General features: G+C 48.1%; 1 protein-coding gene across 1 annotated transcript in view; it reads left to right on the top strand.

Annotated features, from left to right (window-relative positions):
• IGSF9 (immunoglobulin superfamily member 9) overlaps positions 1–24,125 on the top strand; it is a 641,834-nt gene that overhangs the window by 425,374 nt on the left and 192,335 nt on the right. Inside the window, 1 exon segment of the mRNA XM_078669195.1 lies at positions 16,078–16,201. Coding sequence (XP_078525321.1) covers positions 16,078–16,201 — 124 coding nt within the window.

The following is a 24,125-nucleotide window of genomic DNA, read 5'->3' as shown; positions in this document are numbered from 1 at the left end:
CGCAGGTGAGCAAACCCCTATATCTCATTCGAGTAATATTACTGATAAGAACTACCAAAATTGCATTCACAAATTGGAAATGCTAGATCAGTAGGACTACCCCAACCTAGAAACAACATTTGACTTCCACAATTCATTTAATCTCTGCCTAACTCGCTGTTCTATCGGAGAATACATATATGCTGACTCTCCTAATGATTATTACAAGATGGTGGACTCTTCTCTCGCTGAGCAATGTCTATACCAGCACTGATGTAGCCTTCATTTTATGCTTATGGTAAAATGCTTAACGCTAATTAAAATTAAGTAATTTACCGTTCACTGACATTAACATGTCAGAACTTTTTAACCATTTGGACTAGGTTATCGCTTATATAACTTTTGCCGCAATCTTTCATGCAATGACTAATACAGTGACTTGCCCTCGCTCATTCACCATTCAAAGATGGCAGATCCTTTACAAGCACAGGCAAACACACCTATTAAGCACCTCCTACTTGAAGTAATGGCGACCATACACCACGCGTAACCTCTACTTGTTGATCTTACCAAGACGGATTCCGCTGCACAGACCGCAAACTAGTAATTGATACAGCTTTCCTAGCCCCCCTCTCACTTGCCCACACCGAATAAATGTCCCTGTGATTTAAACTCACGGACCTTTAGTGCCCGATTTCACAACACGCGATGCCTTAATATCTAGACGCGCAGACCAGAATCCGCATAGCGTTTCACTATTGTGACCGCTAATGCGTGCACTCTAAATAAGATATATGAGCTAGTTTGTAAGTTTTGAAAAAATCTTCACTTTTACGCTTCATCAGCTTAGTCTTTTGAATATATAGTATAATCATGTTACTTACTAAAATACGCAGTCTAAAACGTGAAGCTTGCACTAGGTCCTGGCTATGGTACACGCCATATCAATACTCAAACCTAGTGATTTTGTTTTATTTACAACCATCGCTTAATAAACTAAGCCCCCTCAGGCACACGGTTTAATGTCCCAGAAATGTCCGTATTAAAACGAGCAGCTGTGCTTCCAGACGGCACCTACTTAAGCGAATGTTATCAAATCCACCATTTGGATGCTGTCTGTCTATGCATTCTTTGATCGATGTAAATACATGGATATGCTTTTGCTTATGTTTTAGATTGTTATTGTTGAACGATTTTTGTGCTACAAGAAATATCTACCCTTATCTGGAACTGTAAGAATTGGAGTTATTCCTATGAAAGGTATATATATACTACTAATGCAAACACTTCTTTTCACATATTTGGGCTAATTACACCAATTCGCTATTCTTTATACCAATAACACAATTTAAGGTGATTGTTTTGCTAGTGACAATACTTCTTCCGCACGCTATCACTATTAGATAGGAGGCACCATATAACTAATAGCACATGGTTCTACCAGATGAATGCCATAGTATCAAGTCTCTAGGGAACAAATCCACGATAAGACGCGTATAAGTAACCTTATCTCTATAGTTTGATATGGGCTGCCAGCCAGCACCATAGGTAAGCAGGCGCAAATCCCTGAAACTCTCGTTCGTAAGTCTTTGTTATGTCTCTAATCTCACTTCTTTCTTACAATATTTTCACATTATGTCACACTTCGTCTTTCTATTCACGCTACTCCATGTAAAGGCGATCATAACGCATGGCATATAATTCACAGTCACTACTTATCCCTTGTCACATAGTACTTGGTGTTGACTTTGTTTAACCACCTGAATAAATTATCACAGATCTCTGGTTCAATTTCATTACAGCCTTGAGAAAGCCCTGGTCTGGATGACCATGTAAGGGCGAAACATGTGTCGGCTGTTGAAAGTCTCTAATTGCACCTTACTTTGCTATGAATACCGGACAGCAAAATAAATAGATCTAAAACCACCACCTGGAATCGTAACGTATTTCTTTATCCAAAGTACAGAGGAATGGAGGAGGAGGCCTTCACACACTCCTAACCTCTGGTGCACATGTAGTGCCAGTGCTATCACCAGCGGGCGTTCCCTCATTTGCATGAGGACATGGCCCTATGTAAATGAGGAAGTCCCTTTGCCTCTGCACCTTATTATAGACGTGGGCGCAGAGGCAAAGAAGCTGTCAGGAGGCGCACTGACAGTGTGCCACCTAAAAGGTGCCACACTGTCAGTGTGCCCCTGATAGCAGTCCTCTAGAGGCAGGCAAGGGAGACCTAAAGACCTCCCCAGCCATCCTCTTGCAGGCCGGTGCAGTCACTTACCACACCCACCTGCAAGGAGATCTCTAATCAAACTTAAAATTTCAGGCGGGTTGCCGTCTGCACAGTGAAACACAGAGCGGCTGCTTCGAAGCCGCTCCATTTTTCACTTGAATGCTCTGCCCCAGGGCAGCACAACTTTGTGGTTGCCCTGGCGGCAACACATTCAATGGATTAGGGGGCACTTTCTATGTTTGCGCCCGGAACATCTGTTTTAAAGTGTGCTGTGGCACAAAGTGGGGAAGAGTGCCCTATGTATAATAGGGTCCCTGATGTGGAAAGTTGCGTAAAGAAACTGACTTTAATGCGTTGGGGTAGCGCCTATTTAGGCACTGTGAACGTCACTTCTGGCGCTGATGACGCCGACAACGCCACAAGAAGCTGAATGGCGCCACCTACTGGTGTGCAGCGGTACTGCTCATTAAAAAATTCCAAATCCAGTCTGACGCCTGGGGATTATTCTAAGGCATGGTTACTCATAAACATTTTCCCATGGGCCACAAATTTGGTCTGTGATGTGAGGGGTTGGTGGTAAGGTGGATGTAAGGACAGCTAGGCGTAAACATCTAGTGTCTTAATTGCACAATGTGAAACCAAAAACGTGGGATTAATTCCATCTCCCCCCCTTAACCAAACTGTGTGATACTAGGCAATTATTTTATTTCAATTTCCCTCCTTTTTCTTCATTAGCACATAAGGACCTCGAAATACATGACTTCCGGATGTGTGCTGTACAAAACCTTCTCCAGCGTTTGATTTAATAAACTATATGTTGTTATTGTATAATAGAAACCCAAGCCCCCAAAAGGTGCACATGACAACTGACTTGTATCTTCGTACACTATTGGCATTGTTATCAGGGTGTAGGGAATGAATGGTTCTCAATTCATGTTTGTAAACTATCACTTTAAAAAAAATACTTCTCAATGCACTGCTAATCTGATGTACTAAGGTGAAACAGTTCTGCATCTTAATTAATTATTTACAGACTTTATCATGCTTTTACTGCAAGATGTTTTAAAAAATGATGGTGTTCCTAAAGTTCTAAAGTTAAGTAGTTTAGGACACCCTAGTTACTTCCTTTCTTTAATTTCAATTAACTTTTAAAGAAAAGCTTGCCGTTTTCTTTGACATATTTTCTATGTTAGTGCCTAGTCACGTAAACATTAGCTCAGTGCTTCTCTTGACCACGGGCCGTATTTAAAGATCAGGAGGGCCGCACTTTGAGTATCACTGTTCTAAGGTAAGGAATCTGCGGCTAGATAGAGTCTGTACCAGATAAGGTTTTATTGAAGGTAATTAACTGGTTCTTCACCCGTGGGTATCCTGTCACTGAATAATAGTGTTTGTTATTAGACTGCGTGGTCCTCATTTAATGACTTTGGGTGAGTGAAAGGCTGCGGTGGTCTGCTGCCACTGGGACCCGTGCCAACTTGGTGAACACATATTATTGTAGTGGATATTTTAATATGCCACTGATCCAGTGAAATTCAGACTCTCAAATCAAGCTTTGCAGTAAATTCTTAGTTTTCCCCAAAAATAATTCTGTTCCGGCCTCATTTTTCACATCCTTTAACCGCATGCGTGCGGCCGTTTTTCCCGCTGTGCGCTGGAATTTCATAATTACCATGTTGAGTGACGAGTTCACCTTGTCATCCGCACAGGGTAGGTAATGCTGATGACGAGCTGAGCTCGTCATCAGCATGGAAGGGGTTAATATTCTCTGTTCGTTAGTCTTTCCTCGCAAGTACAAAATAGTCAAGTCTTATAACTGAGCACAGTAGTGCCAAACTTGCGATTCAGACACTTTATGTAATTAGGACTAGATGTACAAAATTTCCATTCTCAAAAAGTAGTTGCAAACTCTGTGCCACAGACTTTTTGCGAATGGAATAGTGTTCGTGTACCGACCTATGTACAAATTGCTTGCAAGGGCGGCCGGCACGGCTCTCGGGGGGGGAGGGGAGGCACCCGCCCGCCAACAAAAAAAAACATAACTAAAAGTTATTAATGCGCGAAGATGGCCGCCGGGTAGGAGCTCTTGGAAGGAGCTCCGAGTGCTGGAGATCCCAATTTGGACTATATCTGCGCTAGCACCCAGCTGCACCCCCCACCTTCCTATGCAAAGTTATTTCAAAAGTAACTGGAGTACCAGAAACTGGATTGGAGAACGAGTAACTGGATTAAATGATCTTTATGCCTCTTACCAGTCTGACGGAGGACGAAGCCTGCGGATGATCCCCGTCCTGACCGGGATCGACACATCGCAGGAGAAGACAGAGACACCCCCTCCTCCCCATCGGACCTGGGACCCCCCCTGGCTTGAGACGAAGAACGACGACTCTGATGATTCCTGCCTGGTTCCAGCGGCCTATGGCGGATGCTCGCTGTGATTGCCCGTGACTGCCTGCGGGAGGAGCTGGCTGGTGGTGCTTCGGAGGTGTCCGACCCACCGGCGTGCACTGCTGCAGGTGACGGTTTGACCAACAGAGGCGTCTGGTGCGCTGCCACGGAGGCGCCGGACGATCCCGGAGGAGAACTTGAGGGACAACTCAGGGTCCAGAAATCGAGTGGAGGCGTGCTGGCGCTGCCGCAGGAACAGCTTGAGTAGAGCCCTGGGACGCGGGGGACCCGGAGGAGCAGCGACGCATAGCAAGAGCCTGCACTGCCCCTGCGACGTGAGCCGAAGGTGACCGGAGGTGGGGCGCCGCCGCCCAGAGAGCAGCAGGAATGGAGCCATGAGGCGCTCGGGTTATTGGGAGACAACGGGGGTCGGTCCGACCAGAGCCTGCCCCGTCTGCACAGGGAATCGAGGTGAATTGAGGTGACGGTATTGTTTGCACCACCGACGGTGGAGATAGCTGTCTCCTGAGGCAGAAGGGAAAACACACGCCGCGCACACACATCAACCTGCCAGAAGGCGGTGCATTAGCGGTGTGCGTCCTTTCCCTAATTATAGATCTGAAAAAAAGGCTTCAATTTGCACCACTCCGTTGGTAACATCGTGGTCTGGATGGGCAGAACTACAAGAAGGTATTTATCGACCCTGCACACATTTTCCCTTTTTCCTTTGTTCCTTTACTCAAAATGGCTGTGGCCATAAAACGGCAGCAATAAATCGTCTCCTGCACCGAAGAGGCCCACGAGGCTCCCAGGTCTGACACTGACTCCCCCACACAAGACCAAATTACAGATTTTTTATTTATTTTATTTTAGCGATTTGTAGAGCGCCTGGTGACCCGGAGGCATCCCCGCGCTATAACATTTGTGGAGACCAGAGGAGAAAAGGAGGGGACTTTATTTTGGGAATAGCAGCGTTTTCAGTTTTTTCCTGAAAATCAGATGACTGGGTTCCAGCCGCAGGGGGCGGGGAAGTGAATTCCACCCGGAAGATGCTTTAACAGAAAAGCGTCGGCCGCCGGTACGAGTCTTCCTGTATCTGGGGACGTTGGCCAGACGCTCATTATCCGAGCGAAGGGACCTGGGGGCCATGTAAGGGGTAACCTGGTCTCTCAGAATAGCAGGGCCAAGACCATTAAACAGTTTGTGTGCAGTGCACAGGGCCTTGAATTCGACCCTTTGACGTATTGGAAGCCAGTGGAGGGCCTTAATTGCTGGTTTGGCTGATACTCTGGAAGGGATGTTCATAAGTAACCGGGCGGCTGCGTTCTGCGTGCGCTGGAGTTTAGCCATGGTAGCTTCTGGAGCTCCCAGATATACCATGTTGCTGTAGTCCAGCCGCGCAAGGATCAGACCTTGGACCAGGAGTTTCCTGGATAGGGGCGGAAGTATTGGGAGGATCCTGCGGATAGAGCGCATGAGACCAAAGCAGGTACCTGCTGTTTTGGATGCTTGGGTTTTCATCGACAGCTCGGGTTCTAGCCAGACTCCTAAGGTCTTAATTTCTTGTTTCGGGGTGGGAATTTCCCCCAACACGTCTGGCCAGACCGATGGGGGGATGGTGGTCCATTGCTTGCCCAGAAGCATGACTTCAGTCTTTGACCCGTTTAGTTTGAGCGATGACTCGCACATCCAGTTGTGAATTTCCTTGAGGCAGTTCGGCAAATTGTCTGGATAGTTGTCCAGTTGGGAGAGTGAGACGACCAGTTGCGTGTCGTCCGCGTAGCTCACTATTTTGATCCCAAAGGGGGTGACCACGTCTTCGAGAGGGGCCATGTAAGCATTAAATAGAGTGGGGCTTAGTGATGACCCCTGGGGGACTCCGCTTGTGACAGGGAGGGTGGCAGAGTGGAAGTTGCCGTCCCATACCTGGAACGAGCGCCCTGAGAGGAAGGATTCTATCCACGTGAGCGCCGAGCCTGCGATCCCTGCCGCAGCCAGCCGATGGAGTAAGACACGATGGTTAACTGTGTCGAAGGCTGCGCTGAGATCCAGGAGGATCACTGCCACTGACCCTCCTGAATCCAGAATGCACCTTGCCTCCTCGATGACGGCGAGAAGGGCGGTGTCTGTGCCATGGCCCGGGCGAAACCCAGTTTGGGACTGCCGTAAGAGGTTATTTGCTTCTAGAAACTGTGACAGTTGCCCATTGACCAGTTTCTCGGCCATTTTGCTGATGCAAGGGAGGAGTGAAATTGGCCGGTAGTTCGCCATGTCGGCCGGGTCCAGCTGGGTTTTTTTAGGAGTGCCTTAACTACTGCACTCTTCCAGCTGGGGGGGACCAAGCCTTGAGAGAGCGAGATGTTTATAAGCTCCGTAATCGTAGGCACGATGACAGGGGCTACTGTTTTAAGGAATCTGATGGGGGCGGGATCCAAAGGGGAACCGCTTTTCATTTTGGCCATGGTTGTGTCAACCTCGTTCCGTGTTACTGCCCTAAAAGCAGTCAGCTGTGGAAGCAAGCTGCTTCCTGTGCGGTTGGTGGATGCCTCATTGTCCATGTGGTTCGGCAGACAGGGAGGGGGAAGGGAAACTAGAATGCGGGCGATTTTAGCGTTAAAGTAGGTAGCCAGTTCGTTACTTCTGTCTGCCGGGGGTGAGTTGGAGGAGGGTGGAGCTGGTATTTTCAATAGCTCTTTGGCAATGAGAAAGGATTCCCTTGCCGAGTTGGTGGAGTTTTTTATTCTCGTATCATAGTGAGAGGCTTTAGTGAGTTTCAGGGTTGATTTATAGATTCTCACCGACCTCTGATAGGCTTCCTTGCTGGTGTGCTGCCAGTCTTTCCTCCATAGCCGCTCTGCTTTTTTGCAGTTTTTGCGGAGAGTCCGGAGTTCCGGGGTGTACCATGGGGCAGATCCTAGTTTCCCGTTTTTATCCTCACGGGTTTTTATAGGGAGGATGGAGTCCAATGACGTGGCGATCCACTCCCTGAATTTACTGTCTGCGGTGACCGGGTCTTCCGAGGAGGTAGGGGTAGCAGAGTTCAGGGTTCTGGTCCAATCCTCTGTGGAGAGTCTGGGCCATGCCCTGTCCCTGGTGTAGGTGGTGGGTTTGTGGAGTTTCTTGAAGGCTCCTGGTAGGCGGAGAGGGACCATGAAGTGGTCCGTCCATGGGAGAGGGAGGGACTCTTTGGCTTGAAGGGTAGGGATGTTGGTGAACACCAGGTCAAGCAAATGACCTTTAGTGTGTGTGGCTCCGGAATTTGAGAGGTGGAGACCGTAGGCCGCCAGTTCAGCAATCAAGTTGGCTGCCCCTGTGTCTAGGGGGTCGTCAAAATGAATGTTAAGGTCCCCTAGTATCAAGAAGTTGGTAGTGGAGTGGGCCTGAGCAGCTATAACATCCAGGAGAGCGCTGGAGAAAGGGCCCGAATGGCCAGGGGGGCGATAAACTAGGAGGCCTGACAGTGAGTTAGTCGGTGCTAACTGGATGGTGAAATGAAGGCTTTCGGAATCCAGGATATGCGCGTCGTTGGTTCTACAGGAGAGATAGTCCCGGTGGATGATGGCCATGCCTCCTCCTCTACCAGATGGACGAGGTTGGGACTGAATAAGGAAGCCCGGGGGGATAGCTAGAACAACGTCTGAATCCGAATGATCAGTAAGCCACGTTTCCGAGAGGAACAGAATGTTGAGCTCGTGGTCTTCTATTAGATGATTAATTAGCAGTGCATGCCTAGGGAGTGAGCGACAGTTCAAGGTGGCCAATTTAAGAGCTGAGGGCATGGTGGGTCGGCTGGGAAGTTTGAGCTGAGCTGGGCGGCAGCGTGTGCAGCTGGTAAATGGTCCTTCAAGATCATGAACATAGTTGCATGCGGTGTCAATAGTGGGTCTGAGACTGAGGAGGTCCCGGCGCGAATAGCTTACCTTAGGGGAAGCTTGGTCCGGTAGGGGTTCTGGCCCTGGGCCCGGCCGTGCGCGGACGGGCGCAGGCGGGCTTGTCTTAGGCGCTCCCGCAGCGCTCGTCCGCTGCGCTGGTATGGCCGACACATTTTGTGGCGTGGGGGGTGGGCGTGGCCTCGTAATGGGCGTGGCTACGCCTTCGAGCCGCGATGGCGGTTTGGGTGTTTTCCCTGTGTCAGCGCTAGGTTCCGCTGTATCAGGGGAAGTCAGGAGGGCTGCTCGGCGCGTTAGGCAGGCTCTACTGAGTTCAGGTAAGGTCGATTTTTAAAAACAGTGCAGGTGAAAGAACGTAGTTTTAAAAGATCACAGAACAAAAGAGATAGGGACTAGAAAACGTGAGGGTGAGGGTCAAGCAAAAATCTTGGTGGGATTGAGAGGCTGTAAGAGAGGAGGGAAGATGGGAGAGGTGGGAGGGCAGTAGACAGGGATTACGTTTGGGGGGATGGCGGAGTGAAAGGTTGGGGATAAAGAGATTGAAAAAGGGTGTAGGGAAGAGGAAGACAGAGAGTAGGATTGAAGGGGATTATAAGGATAGAAGACAGTGGAAGAGAGGAGTGGAAGAAGTAAAAAGTCAGAAAGATATGACTCCCTCCCAGCAAGAGAGGATCTGGGAAACAGAAACTAGAATCTGACTCTGCCCTTCCCTGTGCCTAAAGCAACAGAAACTAACAGAGGACTGCCGTAGCTATCTCCTCTACTTTTGTCGGCCATCTTGGAGTGGTCTGACCCTCTCTCTCCTCTCTCCTAATCTCAAGTACCGAGTGTCTACCGTTTATTGCAGTATTATACCTCTACATGTACTTAATGCTCTGACGGATACCTTATATATTTCTGGCTGCTCACTAGGGGCATCTCTGACTCCTGCTGCTTTGGTTTGCACATGTATTATGTATATATACTCTGACCCGGTATATCATTAATATTATACTTCTTTGTGTATATTACACCCCTCGCACTTTCAATATAGTATTGCACCGTTAACTACCTCATATTTCTAAAAACTCCATATCTCTTCACTCTGTGCACCTGTATCCTGTTCTAGTGTATCACTAATATTACACCTCTAGACTATCCACTGTTATAAGCTGTACCCTTCCTCCTCTATTTCTGTACTGCACCGACTGCTACCTCATACTTTCATTATCACTATTACTATGCCACCTCATACTTGTATTATCACTATTAGTATTTTTATGCTTATTTTATTTCTATCTCCAGTTATATATTCCTGTCTCCTTCCTTTGCTGTAAGGTGAACCCATTCCACTCCTCTCCTTGGACTGCACCAATTACCACCTCCTATATTCTGTTATCGTTGTTTTTTGAGTTTGATTGTGACTATTGTATTTAGATTTTGATTCTGACTATGTTTATATCGACTGCTGAGTCTGATTGTGACTATTGTATTTAGATACAGTGATTTAGATTTAGATACATACTACCTCATATTTCTTTTGGACGCTACCTCATATTTCTTTTGGATGCTCACTAGTGTCACTTATGACGCAAGCAGCCTCTGTCTGCACCTATACTCTGTTATTATTATACTAGTATTTGTTTTTGTATTGTATATGTATCTTCGTGTGATTAAGTGACCACCCTACATTGCAGTTTTATACCTCTACTAGTATTCTATACACCCTGCGTAAACTGCACCCATTTTCCTTTGCCCTCTAACCAACGGCTGTCAGTTCTTACTGTCGTCCTATCTCCTACACCTAACATCACAGCCTTTCTAAAATGGAGCTCAACGGCAAGCACACTTTTAGAATTAACTACCCTTCCACTCTCACCAAAAAAGCCACTAAACGTTTTAAACATAACTTCTTGAGGTCGCACCCTGAAACACCCTTTGCCGACACCTACTTCTCACCGGGCAATGGAGCCCTGAATACTGATATCATCTTCCACACCTCACGCAGAGCCCAATGGAGAAAAGCGTTCCTAAACCTACTCACCGTCTCCACCACCAGGAAAACAACTCATGGCCTAACTCTCTCTATCACACCTTCCCACCTCTTCCCTGGCAAGACTACCATTACTATCTACAATAACGGGATTGTCCTAATTCAAGCCACGGACAAGAACCTGGAACTACTAGACAACCTGTTCCCCAAGTTCAAAGAGCACCTCTCCAAGCTGCGGACCCCCACCCAGATCTCCACCAGCACTATCACCCCTGACGTCGCAGCCCCCACCTACAACACCTCTACTCCCAGCACCCCAGTAAATGGCCAACCTGCTGTTAACGCCCCACACTCCCCAAGGACAGACACAAACGTCGCCACCTCTTATACTAACCGCCCCTCTAACATGACCCCTTTTACCCCCACCCATACCCCCCCATCCCTCTCCCCCCTGACATAACAACCCCCACCCGCATCACGCCACCATCTGAACACACCACCGCTCGGAGTTTATCCACCCCCCCTCCCATCCCCCCCACTGCAGACCCCTCTCCCTCCCCTACTCCCTCCCCACTCTCACCCACGACACTCTCACACCTGACAGAACAACTCTCACCCACAACACGCCACCATCTGATCACACCACCATTCGGAGTTTATCCACCCCCCCTCCCATCCCCCCCACGGCGGACACCTCCCCCTCCCCATTCCCACCCACGACACTCTCACCCTCCCAACAAAGCATGCAGAACATACCGCCTCCCCTACCTTAGCATCCCCCTCTCTCCCACCTCCTATTCTCAGCCCTCACTACCCTCCTGTCTCCCCCACTGTCCTCAGCCTTCACTCACTCTTCTACTCACCAGCACCGTCTCCCACTGACGGCACTACCTATGCCTCCCACCCACCGCCTTCACCGCCTACTTCACCCACACCCCCCGCCCACAAACACGCCCACTCTTTGAATGCCATCCCACTCACTAGCACCGCAGAACCTTCCAACAACGCTAGTATATTCCCCCCTCGATACCCTGCCCGCTCTCCAGCTCACTACTCAACCAGTCACCAATCGCTCTCACCACCAACCCCATCCCCAATCCACCTCCTGACCTGACTTTATCCACCCTCCAACAAGTCAAAGAGGATATTCTACAAATCAAAAAAGATATACACACAATCAAAGACCTTCTCTCCTCACAGCCCAGTCTACCTCCCACCATCCCTCTACCCTACAAACGACGCACCCTCCCTACATACCCACGCCTCCAACAACACCCGCGCTGGCCGACTATCCCCGTTCGCAATAACTCCCACCGCCCCCGTCGCGTCCTCAACCCACTGTCGGACCATGACCTATGCTCTCTCCTACGCTCTTATGGCCCAGGTCCGGTAAACCACATATCCAACACACACACCCCCATACCCACAATCCTTACAAACCCTCTGAGGCGCCCAACACTCAACAACAGAGGTTCGGTCCCTAAAAACCTCAGAAAAGTACCACTCACTCTAGAAAGCTCGACCACCCTTCTCTCTCCCAAACTCAAATGCATCCTACTCAATTGCAGATCGGCCCAAAGACACTCTTCCGACATCGCCTACCTCGTCTCAGCTAGGGATCTGGACCTAGCCATTTTAACGGAAACGTGGCTTACTGAAGCCTCTACCCCGATTATGGACATACTATTCCCCCCCAATTATCACATCATTAGGCTGGACAGGTCCCCTGGCAAGACGGGCGGGGGAATTGCATGCATTTTTAGGAGCAACCTCTCCGTTACTAAAGTCAACTCCCCCTCCCTTTCCTCCTGTGAACTCCTCTGCCTCGACATCACCAGTGAGGGCAAACAAGTTTGTGCTTTACATCTCATCTATCACCCGCCTGGTGACAATCTCATATTCACCCAACAACTCATGGACATGATCACTTCCAATGCCGGTCGGCAGACCACCCAAGTCTACCTGGGTGACTTCAATCTCCACTGGAACGATCAGAAAGACACAGTGGTGAATAGTCTCAAAACTTTCCTTAATGCGCTTGACCTCACCCAAATATGCGATAGACCAACACACGACAAAGGCTCGATACTCGATCTCATCATTGCCAAAGAGAACTCTACACAACTGGAGGCGATCCAACCCTGCGACTGGTCAGATCACCACATTATCACCTTCTTTATCATTGAAAAAGTTAAACCTAACCCGGCTCAACCAATCAAATCCAAAACATGGAAAAGGGACATGAAGAATCTTAACCCCTCTACCCTGCCTCCCCACATCGGCAATCTCCTCCTTCCCCCTTCAGGTGCCTCGGATGTTCAATCACTGACCGACCACTACCTTGACTCTATGAATACAATAGTCAATGAAGTCGCCCCACTGCAACTGAAGAGAGTCTCCACCAAAATTTCTAACCCCTGGTATGACGATAAACTCAATGACGACAGGCGTGCTATGCGAATGGCAGAGCGCACCTGGAGATCGGACCCTTCAGCACTGCACCTCAAAAGGCTTAAGAACAAGAGAAATGCCTACTTCAGGAAAATAAAGCGCACAAAGTCGGACTTCTTTAGCCGCCAGTTGGACCAAGCAAAAAACAGGCCAAGAAAGCTGTTCGAACTAATCAAGACCCAAACAAAGACACAACCCTTACAATCAAACAGCACAACAAGCGACACCCCACACTGTGAAGCCTTCTCTGCTTTCTTTAAACTAAAGTCTGACAACATAAGAAATGACCTCATCATGGATGTAAGCCAATTCCCCAACCACACCAGAATGTCTAACAATCAACCTAAAAACAAGGCATCCTGGCTATACTTCGATACCTACTCGGAAGAAGCAATACACAAACTGCTCTGCACCGTGAAGCCCTCTAATCACCTCACAGACCCTCTACCTGCTAATGCTGTAAAAGACTTCATCCCCTTGCTCCTCCCTCTCTGGACCAAAATCATCAACAGCTCACTACAACAAGGCCTCATTCCAGACTCCCTCAAGGTGGGGCAAGTCACGCCTATACTCAAGAAACCTACAGCTGATCCGTCTGACCTAAACAATTACCGACCCATCACCAATATCCCCACCCTGGCCAAACTGCTGGAGAAATGTGTCCAACTCCAACTAACAAAACACATTGATCAATTTGACCTCCTCAACCCTCATCAATCAGGCTTCCGAGCGAAACATAGCACGGAAACAGCTATGACACACATAATTGATGACGCCCTCCAAATTCTTGATCGCAATGAGTCCTGCCTCCTCATCCTTCTTGACCTCTCTTCAGCATTTGACACGGTCAAACATGAGAACTTGCTGGAGCTGCTAAGCACTAGAATGGGTCTAGCGGGAACTGTTCTCAAATGGTTTTCGTCCTTCCTTCACAACCGGTCTCAGAAGTTCAAGATCGACAATGTGCTATCTACACCGGTGCCTGCAGATCTAGGTGTCCCACAAGGATCTTCCCTCTCCCCCACACTATTCAACGTCGTCATGGAACCGCTCGCCACCTTGCTCCAAGCTTCCAATGTCCAATTCCATATGTACGCCGATGACACACAACTTTACCTAAAGCTTCAATCCCCGGAAGATATCAAACATCTGAATTCCACACTTATTAACACTCAATCATGGCTGGCCGATAATCACCTCAAACTAAATGCTCTGAAAACTGAGTTCCTACTCATCTCACCCCCGGCGAAAATCTCCATCACCCAAACCTGGCTCAATAACCTAACAGCACTCAATGTCCAACCTACCATCGTGGATTCGGCAAAATCCCTAGGCATCACACTCGACGCCAAGCTCAACATGCAGCAGCACGTTAGCAAAGCCACAAAAGGAGCTAACTTCCAAATCAACACACTGAGGAAAATTAAACCTTTCCTCCCTGCCAAAGACTTCCAAACTGCTGTACAAGCCTTAGTCATCCCTCGAATAGACTACGGAATTGTGGCCCTCAGCGGACTCCCGCTATCCACAACAGCACCCTTAAGAGCCTCCCTGAACGCTGCCGCGAGACTCATTACTGGCTCAAGAAAACACTCGCATATATCCCCAGACTTAAAGTCTCTAAAATGGTTGCCTTTTGAAACCAGAATAAAGCTAAAAATTGCTGTTATGACACATGCGGCCGTGCACCACAAGGCACCTAACTACCTCGCTCACAAGCTGTCTATATCAGGAGGTTCGAGATCCAATAGAAGTACAAAAAATCTACTCCTGAAACCTCGTAGATTTCGGAAAGAGAAAACATACAAGCGCTCCTTCTCAGGAATGGCACCCAGGATCTGGAATGCGCTCCCTCCTGAAACCAGGCTTATCTCCTCCACTGCACTCTTCAAGAAAGAGGTGAAAACCATCCTTCTGGCCAAGATCTCCTGAACCTTATAGGTGCTGGATCAGAGACTCTGCATTGCTCTATATCACTGCTCTCCTTGTCCTCTGGCACTATACTTCTACTTGATGGGGGACACTATTACGCTACTCTCTTAATACCGACCAATATATGTTACACTTTGGTTTACTGATTCACTCTCCCGATGCCCCCACTCATTGTTCCCTATACACTAAGACATTGGTATAAGCCATCCACACACCCAAGGTGTACCCGAACACCTCTGTAGTGGTATCAATGACTGGTGCCGTCTTATATTACTTGTTTACCTGTTTGCATATTGATATGTTTTATGTATGTTATTATTATCCTACCATGTCAGTGACTATTATACTACTTCCATTATCTCTGTTCATTCCCACCGCCCCTACCCTGTCTTTGTGAAGCGCTCTGATATCCGTAAGGATTTTGTTCGCGCTATATAAAACTTTGAATAAATAAATAAAATAAATAAATAAATTACCATTTTATGTTTTTGCTTCTCGCACTGCGAGAAATTAGTGAGGCGACGCTCCTCCGCCATAGCGGAGGAGCCACCACTGATTGCTCGCTTTGCAAAATTCCCATTCAGAGTGGGTTACAATCTGCTCTACCTAATTATTATTATCATCATGAGGAAGGTCACAAAGTGCTACTCACCATGTCTGTGGTGCTTTTCAGAAATTTATTTTTTAATGCTTGGTCTTTCACCACCCAAGCTCAAGAGTCTGTAACTTTTAATAGTTGGTTTCGAACAGGGTTTACACTTGTCATGTAATTTGACTGCTAAGCTGCAATATATACTTCTGCCACAAGATGGCGAAATACTTTCACAAATTAACAATCGAGTAGCATATGAGCAACAACACAAAAATGAATAGAAAGAGGTAACTAGAAATTGCGTTTATCGTAATACCGTTTGTTCCTTAAATTGTAAGGTATTTTTATTCGCACATTTCTTTCTATTCCAAATTACCTCTAATAATCTCACCGATTTCTGCTAATTTATGAAACGTCGTAACTCCGCCTGGTTTGTGATTAGTTCATTTATCTCCCTTGTAAGTTTGTACTTTTCAAAAGTCTGTGCTTTCTCATATACAAGAGCCCCATTTTATCGTAAATAGCTGCTCTGTTTCCCGGTGTCCCTGCTCGGACTGTGCTGGCGAAGTTGTTGTTTGCTGTCTTCTCTGTGTTCATTTTCAGGTTCGACTTCTCAGACGCTTGTGCTTCTTCTCTCTTTCAGGTACCAGCCCTCATGCAGTGCTGAACGTGTCTGCTGTGCCCTTGGTGTCAGCTGTGAATGTGTCCTGGGTCCCTGGCTTCGACGGTGGATATTTCCAGAAGTTTAGCGTCTGGTATGCTCCGGTGTGAGTGATATCTTGGTAACACTGTCCTTTCTCTCTGGTTCCCAAATAATCTTCCTTTTCAATTTTTGTGTTTCTTTCCTTCGTCTTCGTGTTGCTGTTTGTTTCTATATATCTTCCTCATATCATTCATTTCCCCCCTTTTCTTCGGGTAAAAATTACCTCAGTTCTTCCCGTTCGGTACTTTTTGTTACTTCCTTCCAACAGTTTTTCCTCTTTACATGCTTTCTTTACTGATATTACTTTGATGTTCTTAATTATGATTTTTTTTATCTTCTTTTTCTTGTGCTCTGGTATGTTTCTATTGCTTCTTTTCATAGTTTTTTGTTAACACGCATTAATGCAGTGCACCATGCCCCTTAGTCAGCTTTAGGTGCAGTGGGCCTCACAGTATGGCGCACAGGGAGGTCGAGCAAAGGGACAGGGGCGGCTCCAGGCTCATGGCGGCCCTGGGCAGGGAGCGTAGGTAGGGGGCCCCGGAAGAGGGGGTCCGGGCGGGGCGGAGCCCCCCCGGAGCTCAGGAAGGTACCAGCGGGCCAGCAGTGGGTAGGGAAAAAAAGAAGCCAATCAGGAACCAGGAGGAACGCAGGCGCGGAGGCCAGTGAAGAGGCGGGGTCAGGGTGTTTGGAAGTGGAACAGAGCTGAAGGCCGCCAAATCCCTGCCAGGGGCCACCACGCAAATATGTATCCATCTCAGAGGATTATTATATTAAGGATATATATTGGCGTGGCAGCCCCTGGGGTTTGGCGGCCCTGTGCAGGTGCACAGCTTGCACATGCCTAAGGCCGCCCCTGAAACGGAGAAGCCATAAGCGCACATGACAAGTGACGGGGCAGGCGAGAGGGAGAAACTGGAGAAGAAAGAGTATTAAGAAAAAATACCGTCAGCGGTTAGGGACATATGGATCAGGTTTGCTGAACATATGGTGATCAAGGAGCAGTTCTCTTCTCTTTGTCATTGATGTTGCCTCCTTATGCAAACTTGCGACTTGGAACATCTGCCTGCTCCACTCCCTTGAAAGCAGGGCTCCGTGCACCCCTTCCACTCTGTAGTGTAAGTCATGCAGCTTGAAGAAGCTGACCCCACCCACTGACTGTAGTCTCTCGAGAACTGTAACAGAGACATGCAACTGATCCTCTCTGCCACCTTCTGGAGGTGTGCAAAGGAAGATGGCTATCGTCTAGCTGCACCTCCTAAACTTTCGTCGGGGCATGAGACAATACACGGCCCTCTGTCCTCCGTGTTTAGTACGTCGCTAGAATACTGATACGAGACTCGAAGGCGGGCTTCGGGCACTCTGATGCAGGTATATCACTACTACATAAGGCATCACTCTTGTAGTTTGAGAGGCTTTATGCACAGGCTGATTTCTTTCTGTGACTCTAATGGAGAGATGCAAATGTACCCTTTCCACTGGCCGTTGCACTCTAATGGAGACAAGCGAATTGAAAAGGCTCCCTGCACCGCATACATATGGCCATATGTATCATGCCCCAAACGCCAATGCATTTTCTCAAAATGGTGTGTATCACACAAATCTGCATGCAAAATAAGGAATCGCAAAATTTGCGATTCCTTATTTTGCGATTGCATTTAAGGAATCGCAAATTTTGCGATTCCTAAAATGCAATGTAAGAAGCCCAAAAAATTTGCTAAATGGCCTTAAGGAATCGCAAATTACCACCAACTTCTAGTTGGTGGTAAGTTGCGAATTCCTTGAAAAATGCAAATTTTTGCATTTTTCAAAGTGCCATGTGACGCACATACATGCCCTTAGGGCATGTATGTGCGCCACATGTGCACCCATGCATATTTCAGGGTGCAACAGGGTGTCCTTTGGACACCCCTGCACCCTTGAAATTATTCTCAATTTGCGATTAGCAAATTGCGAAACGCAAATTGAGAATAACTTCTCATTCATTCCTATGGGCCTCCTGGCCCATAGAAATGAATGGGAATGTATTCCTTAATTGCGATTCGCAATTTGCTAATCGCAATTAAGGAAGTTTAAGAAATTGCAAAAAAAAGCGATTTTGTACATACATACCTATTTGCGATTCTCAAATAGCGATTTCTTAAAAATCGCTATTTGAGAATCGCAAAACTGGATGATGATACCCTTACTCACTACAGCACTCTAATGGAGAGGTAATCCTAGACGGCTCTCTGACAGTGACGTACAGTGAATTTTGAAACTGGTGAGGCTTAAATTGATGACCTGAACCGAAGAAGCTGAGCCTAACATGAAAGCCTAATTTTCCACCAGGCTTTCTACAGATGTTCTTTTCAAGAACGTTTTGAAAAAGTGACCCAAATTGTACTTTTTACAATACAGTTTGCAAATACATTTGTTAAAAAGCCACAGGTTTTACCACGGTCCTTAAGGGCACTCATCAAAATATTCACTGGCGGGCTTCTACCAGTGATTAATTGGTACATATAAATTAAGTGCGGTGTCCAAACATTTCTAAGAAGGCTACTGCAAAATGTCCGACCTCCAAACATCAAGATAATAGGTCAATTGGAATTCAACAAATGTGCAATACCCAGAATGCTATAGATGTTAAATGAATGCTTAGTACTGGTCCATTTATCTCACAAAGACATCATCTGGCAGCTGTTTAATTTTGACACTCATTTTCTTCAGGTCAGACAGATGGAAAGCAGAGTATCCGGATTTAAACAGTGACCTTAAAATGATGAACTGCTCTACGCAGCAGGAGCTGAAACATATGAGCTACTCTGTCATATTGTATATTATCATGAAATTACATTTACTAATGTACTACTGAACTACAAGTAGAATTGCTACCCTGCAGCCAATCTACAGCTACCAAGTGATCCCTGGCCTATGTGACAGCAGGCAATCCTGATGTGTCCTGACAACAGGTGTTTACATTATAGCATGTACGTTTGTTTTCCTCTTTAAAGCATTGACTCCCGGGCCAGGCATGTACATTGTATTGGCATAAAAGACAGATTTGTCTGCGAGTGTCACACATCCAGCGTCTGAAATATGGAATATTCTTACGGTTTTGTGACAAAACAAATTCGATTGTTGTGCCTGTAACGCACAATGGTCTGCAAAATCCCACTTCTGAATTCACCTTGTGCATCACAAACTGGCTCATGAAATTGGTAACAAAATAAATGTGTCTTCCTCAAAAGCATGCAAACAAACATACAAATGTCCCTCAAATATGCCAAAGTTTGCACCCCTTTGGATAGCCCCTCACATTTGCATATATCTGTATGTCCAAAAAACACAACTATCTGAGTCCAAAATAAACATGTGAATGTCCTGAAATTTGCTTTGGACACACTGCAAATGCCGCCATTATGCATCAAACGTCCCTTGAAAATGTGTATGAGACTGTACCCCAAGTGCTCAGACTGTCTCCTGACCATGCAGACTAACACTCAAATATGCATCTGACTGTTGCCAAAAGATGATCTACACAGCTTCACAAATACTCATGGGCAGACCCACAAGAAACTAACACAGTGCCACAAGTTATTTTGCTGAGCCGCGGTGCGTTAGTTTCAAATCACAGGGATATGCAACATATTTAAAACAATATTTGGCATCTCCCCTGCGCTGGTGCACAAACTGCTGCCATGTGCCGGCACCCTTGCACTATGGTGCAAGGATTCCTACGTCGTGGGGAGATTGTTTTTGTGGAGGAAGGGGCCCTTCCTGCACAAAAACAATCACTTGAGATGATTTCCTCTTCCAATGTGTGCTGTAGAATGCAGTACGCATTGAAAGGGGAAAACAACAAGGAGAAATGAAAACATTTCTCCTCGTTGTACCTTGCTACGCCACCCCTAGGGAGGCGTAGCATTCTGACGCATTTCCAGATTCACGATTTCTCGTAAATCTGGAAATGCATCAGTGGACATGGGTGTTGCGTGGGAACACCCTCAGCAACACCCATGTCACGCCTTTAACACGCAGAGTGTTGCGTGAACAGGGGCGATATTTACAAGCACAGGTTAAGTCACACAGGGTGACTTTACCTGTTCTTGTGAATTACTCTTAGCAGGCTGCGCCATCGGTGCATGATGCAACGTCATGAACCGGCGTCGCATGGGGCTTGTAAATCTGCCCTATAGTCTCCACCAACGTTGTCTATCTAGGTTCTGCTTAAAACAAAGTAGTCATGGACCAGCTTTTCAGGCATTCTGGCACTGCCAGATTGGCAATCTTGAAAGGGCCAGTGTGCGGGCTGTGTTTTTGGGTCTCGTCACAGCCTGTGGGACCACAACAATAGCCCACACACTGGCCCTATCAAGCTTGCCCATCTAGCAAAGCCATAATGCCTGAAAGGCCAGCTCAACAATGAAAATATCTGCACAAATCCTTTCCCTAAATGAATAACAGGCCATGCACCTCATCTGTATGAAGCTTTGCTAAATGTACGCCAAAAAATGGACGCAGGTTCCTGCGGAACATTTCACTCCTCTTCCCAAAACAACATTTGTACACATATTTATTAGAGGTGCATCACACTTTCTATCAAACATGCCTCATATTTCTGTCCATTGCTGTTACCCTCCCACGCGTGACACTGCTCTCTTCATCTTACGTCTGCCAGTGAGGGCCTCTCAATGTTTTTATGTTTTCCAGGTGTAAGGTCATGGTATATGAGGTAACCCAGCAGTAAAAGTGGTCTACAGGTCTTATTCCTAAGACGTGCCCTTCTCCATCACCAGGACTCACCTTAAGTGCGTCCAAAATTACTGTGCTTCTGAAATCACAAGATATTAATGAGGTATCCTCAGACAACACCAACTATAAAGTACACCTAGTTATGAGTGGTTTTAAAACGGTCGTAGTGTTTCCAGTGTGAATGAGCATGGAGTCGGGAGTATTGACTTACAATCCCATTCTGTAAGCCTGTTTACATGCCCTCCTGCTTCCAAAGAACAGTAAAAGCAGTAGCTCTGCTGTGATCTGTACCATATAGTAGATATCAGAGGCTGCTTGTTGTGCACCTTGTGGTGTGAGGATCAACTTTACAAGTGTGGACACTGTGACTGCCCGTTGCTCGGCTAAGTGTGCCTGCTGATGTTGCAGGCTAAATATTATCATGTAAAGCCCCTCAGTTTGAGTCAGTTTTGCACTGCACCTGCCTACTGGGTGCAAGTGTGAGACCACACCTATCTGCAGCTCTGTGGTGGGGGCTGCAAACTGGCACATGCAATTGTGGCTGGGCTTGACAGACTTCATGAACAGTGAGACTGGCCATGGCCCAACAACTGCTCTGTGAGCTGACTTCCAGACAGTGATGTTTCAGTGCAAGATTCGCCTCTGCAGGCCTGTCCTCGCCCCCACCCCCTGCATCCTCTGCCTCATCTTTTACTGCGAAGGCAGAAGGGCTGGCTCAGCTCATCTCCTTTTAAAGAGTCGGACTCTAGTTTAACAGACTCTGTCAGAGCAACGTGGTTTGTTATGGTGATTTTTTTTACTGCTGCTTTACTGAATCACAGCAAATTCAGAATGCAATAGCTGCTAAGCTTTTCTTTTTTTTAACTTACTTATTTCGCCTGCTGTCTTGGAACTGACGAGTCTGTCACTGGTGAGTAAAGCTTCTAGATGACGCCGACACGCACCTGCAGACACGAGAGCAGGAGCTCCAATGAATGGTGTCCACACAGTTATGGAATTAACGGCAGAGCAGCAAGAAGACACCTCGAGTCTGCGCAGTGTGTAATGACACACAGCGCAGACTCGATTTCTCAGCTTGGCACCTGCCTGCAGTCTCTACCCCACTCATTCCCAGCTCGTTACAGGACAGGACCCAGCTCACTGTGACGAGTTGGGAAAGGGTGGAGTGAACTTCCTCCCACTCTGTGATTGACATGAAGCCCCTCTGGTCAATGGACCATTACCTTCAGTTGAACTAGTTGACGGTGAAAAATGACTTAAATGTACTAGTATTCAATGTAAATAACCACAGATTCAGGAAAGTTTTAAATCTTTATCTAAATTAAAGCATGTGAACCACTTCAAAAATACAGTGCAGTCACCTTCATTTATAGGAGAGGAAATTCAATTCATTAGACAACAAGCATATACTTCAGACTCACACAATGATCAATACTCAGAAAGGGAGAAGATAGAGAGAAAAGTACATCAGTAAAAATAATGAGAAATTTATAATTATCTGATAGACTACTAGCCGCAGATTCCTTAACGTAGAATTATCCCCAGGCGTGAGACTGGATCTGGAAAACTTTTCTTTTTGCCTCAGCATCCCTGCGGGTCGGAGGGACGGCATCACACGACTCAGCCCAGGCGTCGTCCGTGCACGTGACGTCAGCGAGGTCACATAAGCCCCACCCCGGCGAGCCTATGTCAGTTTTTTCCTTTTCCGCGTGCAACGCGGATCCGGTTTGTGTTACCTTGCCTATTTAGGCCCTTTTTCCTCGCTATTATGTGTGTCTGTGGGAACAGTGTCTGGATGCCTTCGGGCTTTAAGACTTGCTCGTCGTGTGGACGCCTTATGTCGGCGACGGACCCTCACCTCATTTGCATGTCGTATTTGGGGGAAGATCACGGCTCCACTGATTGCGAGGCGTGCCAACAGTTGAAGCCGAAGTCGCGGCGGGAGCGCTTGATGAAACTGCTCTCGGCTAGTCTGTCCAGGTTGGCTTTGTCACCTCGATCAGCTTCTGCGGAAGGTTTTCGAAGTAGCCATCGTCGTCGTCCTAATCCCCCTCCTATGCTGCAAGAGCGCCGCTCCCCTGTTGGTAAGTGTCGCAGTTTGTCCCCGATATCTGGTTTCTGGCCTGTTGGGGGCGTGGGCTCTCCGCGGGTGATGCGGCCCACATGTCGTCCCCCTATCCACCATTTCCCGGTGAGGGGGCGTTGAGAGCCCAGATGGAGACATATGCGGCGGCTTTGCAGGCCTTGCTGGCTTCTCCTCCTCCTCCTTCCCCTCCTGGGACGTTTGTGGATCCCTTGTGTTATGTGGGGCCCTCCGCGGCGTCGCCGGCGACACCGGCCCCGGCGCCGACTGGCTTGGCTCCAGGCTTGGAGGATGTGGTGCCGTTGGGGTGCGGCCCTTCGGGGGTCTCTCCTTAGGACCATGGCACCTCAGCCTCGCCGCAAACTCCTGCGGGAGTCCCTGTGATGTCGCGGGAGGTCGCCGGGGCTAGGGTCGCATCCCCGAGCCCCTCTCGGCCCTCTGGACAGGCCGCGGCCTTGTCTACGGCTGAGGTGATGCCGCTACGGCGCCGGCAGCTGGTGGCGCCACAGGGGTCTGTGGACCCCCATCAACCCGTTATGGGTCGAGGCTGGCTGGGGACCCCTTGTCCCCCTCTGGGCCCCTTTCATTCCTCCACAACGGCGGCTGCCTCATTGGAGGTCGAGTCGGAGGTTGAGTCGGCCTTGGTGGCGTCACATGGTTCGGAGGACCCCCTTTGTCCCATTAGGGGTCGAGGCTGGCGGGGGCTCCTTGTCACTCCCCGGGTCCCTCTCGTCCCTCCACGCAGGTGGCTGCCTCGTCGGAGGTCGAGTCGGTGCCGTTCCGACGCCGTCCCTTGGCCACCTCGGCTCTGGCCCAGCTACGGTCCCCTGCGCTATGTGGTGTGTAGGATGCCTGTCCGGCGTCTCCTTTGGCGGCGGACGATGATGACGTCCTGCCCTGGGCTGCGGACTCTCAGGCGCCGGACAGGCGTCGAGTCGCAGACTCGTCTTCAGACGCCCCTTCTTTTCCAGAGGTTGGGCGCCTGCTGGTGTCGTCCTCACCGGAGATGGGCCGCTGCGTAGTGGCTTTTTCCCCAATGTCATCAAAAGGCGACTCCTCGCCGTTACCACGGCCGTGGTTTTCACCGGAGGAGCCACAGGTCCCCCACTCCTCGGTCCCTCTTTCTCCCTGCCGGACCTGGCCTTTGCCCGCTCCGGTTGGCTTCGGGGAC

This window comes from Lissotriton helveticus, chromosome 12 (genome assembly GCF_964261635.1).
Source record: "Lissotriton helveticus chromosome 12, aLisHel1.1, whole genome shotgun sequence".
Classification (NCBI taxonomy): Eukaryota; Metazoa; Chordata; class Amphibia; order Caudata; family Salamandridae; genus Lissotriton; species Lissotriton helveticus.
The sequence above is the reverse complement of the archived record's forward strand: the minus strand, read 5'-3'. Positions and strand labels throughout refer to the sequence as shown.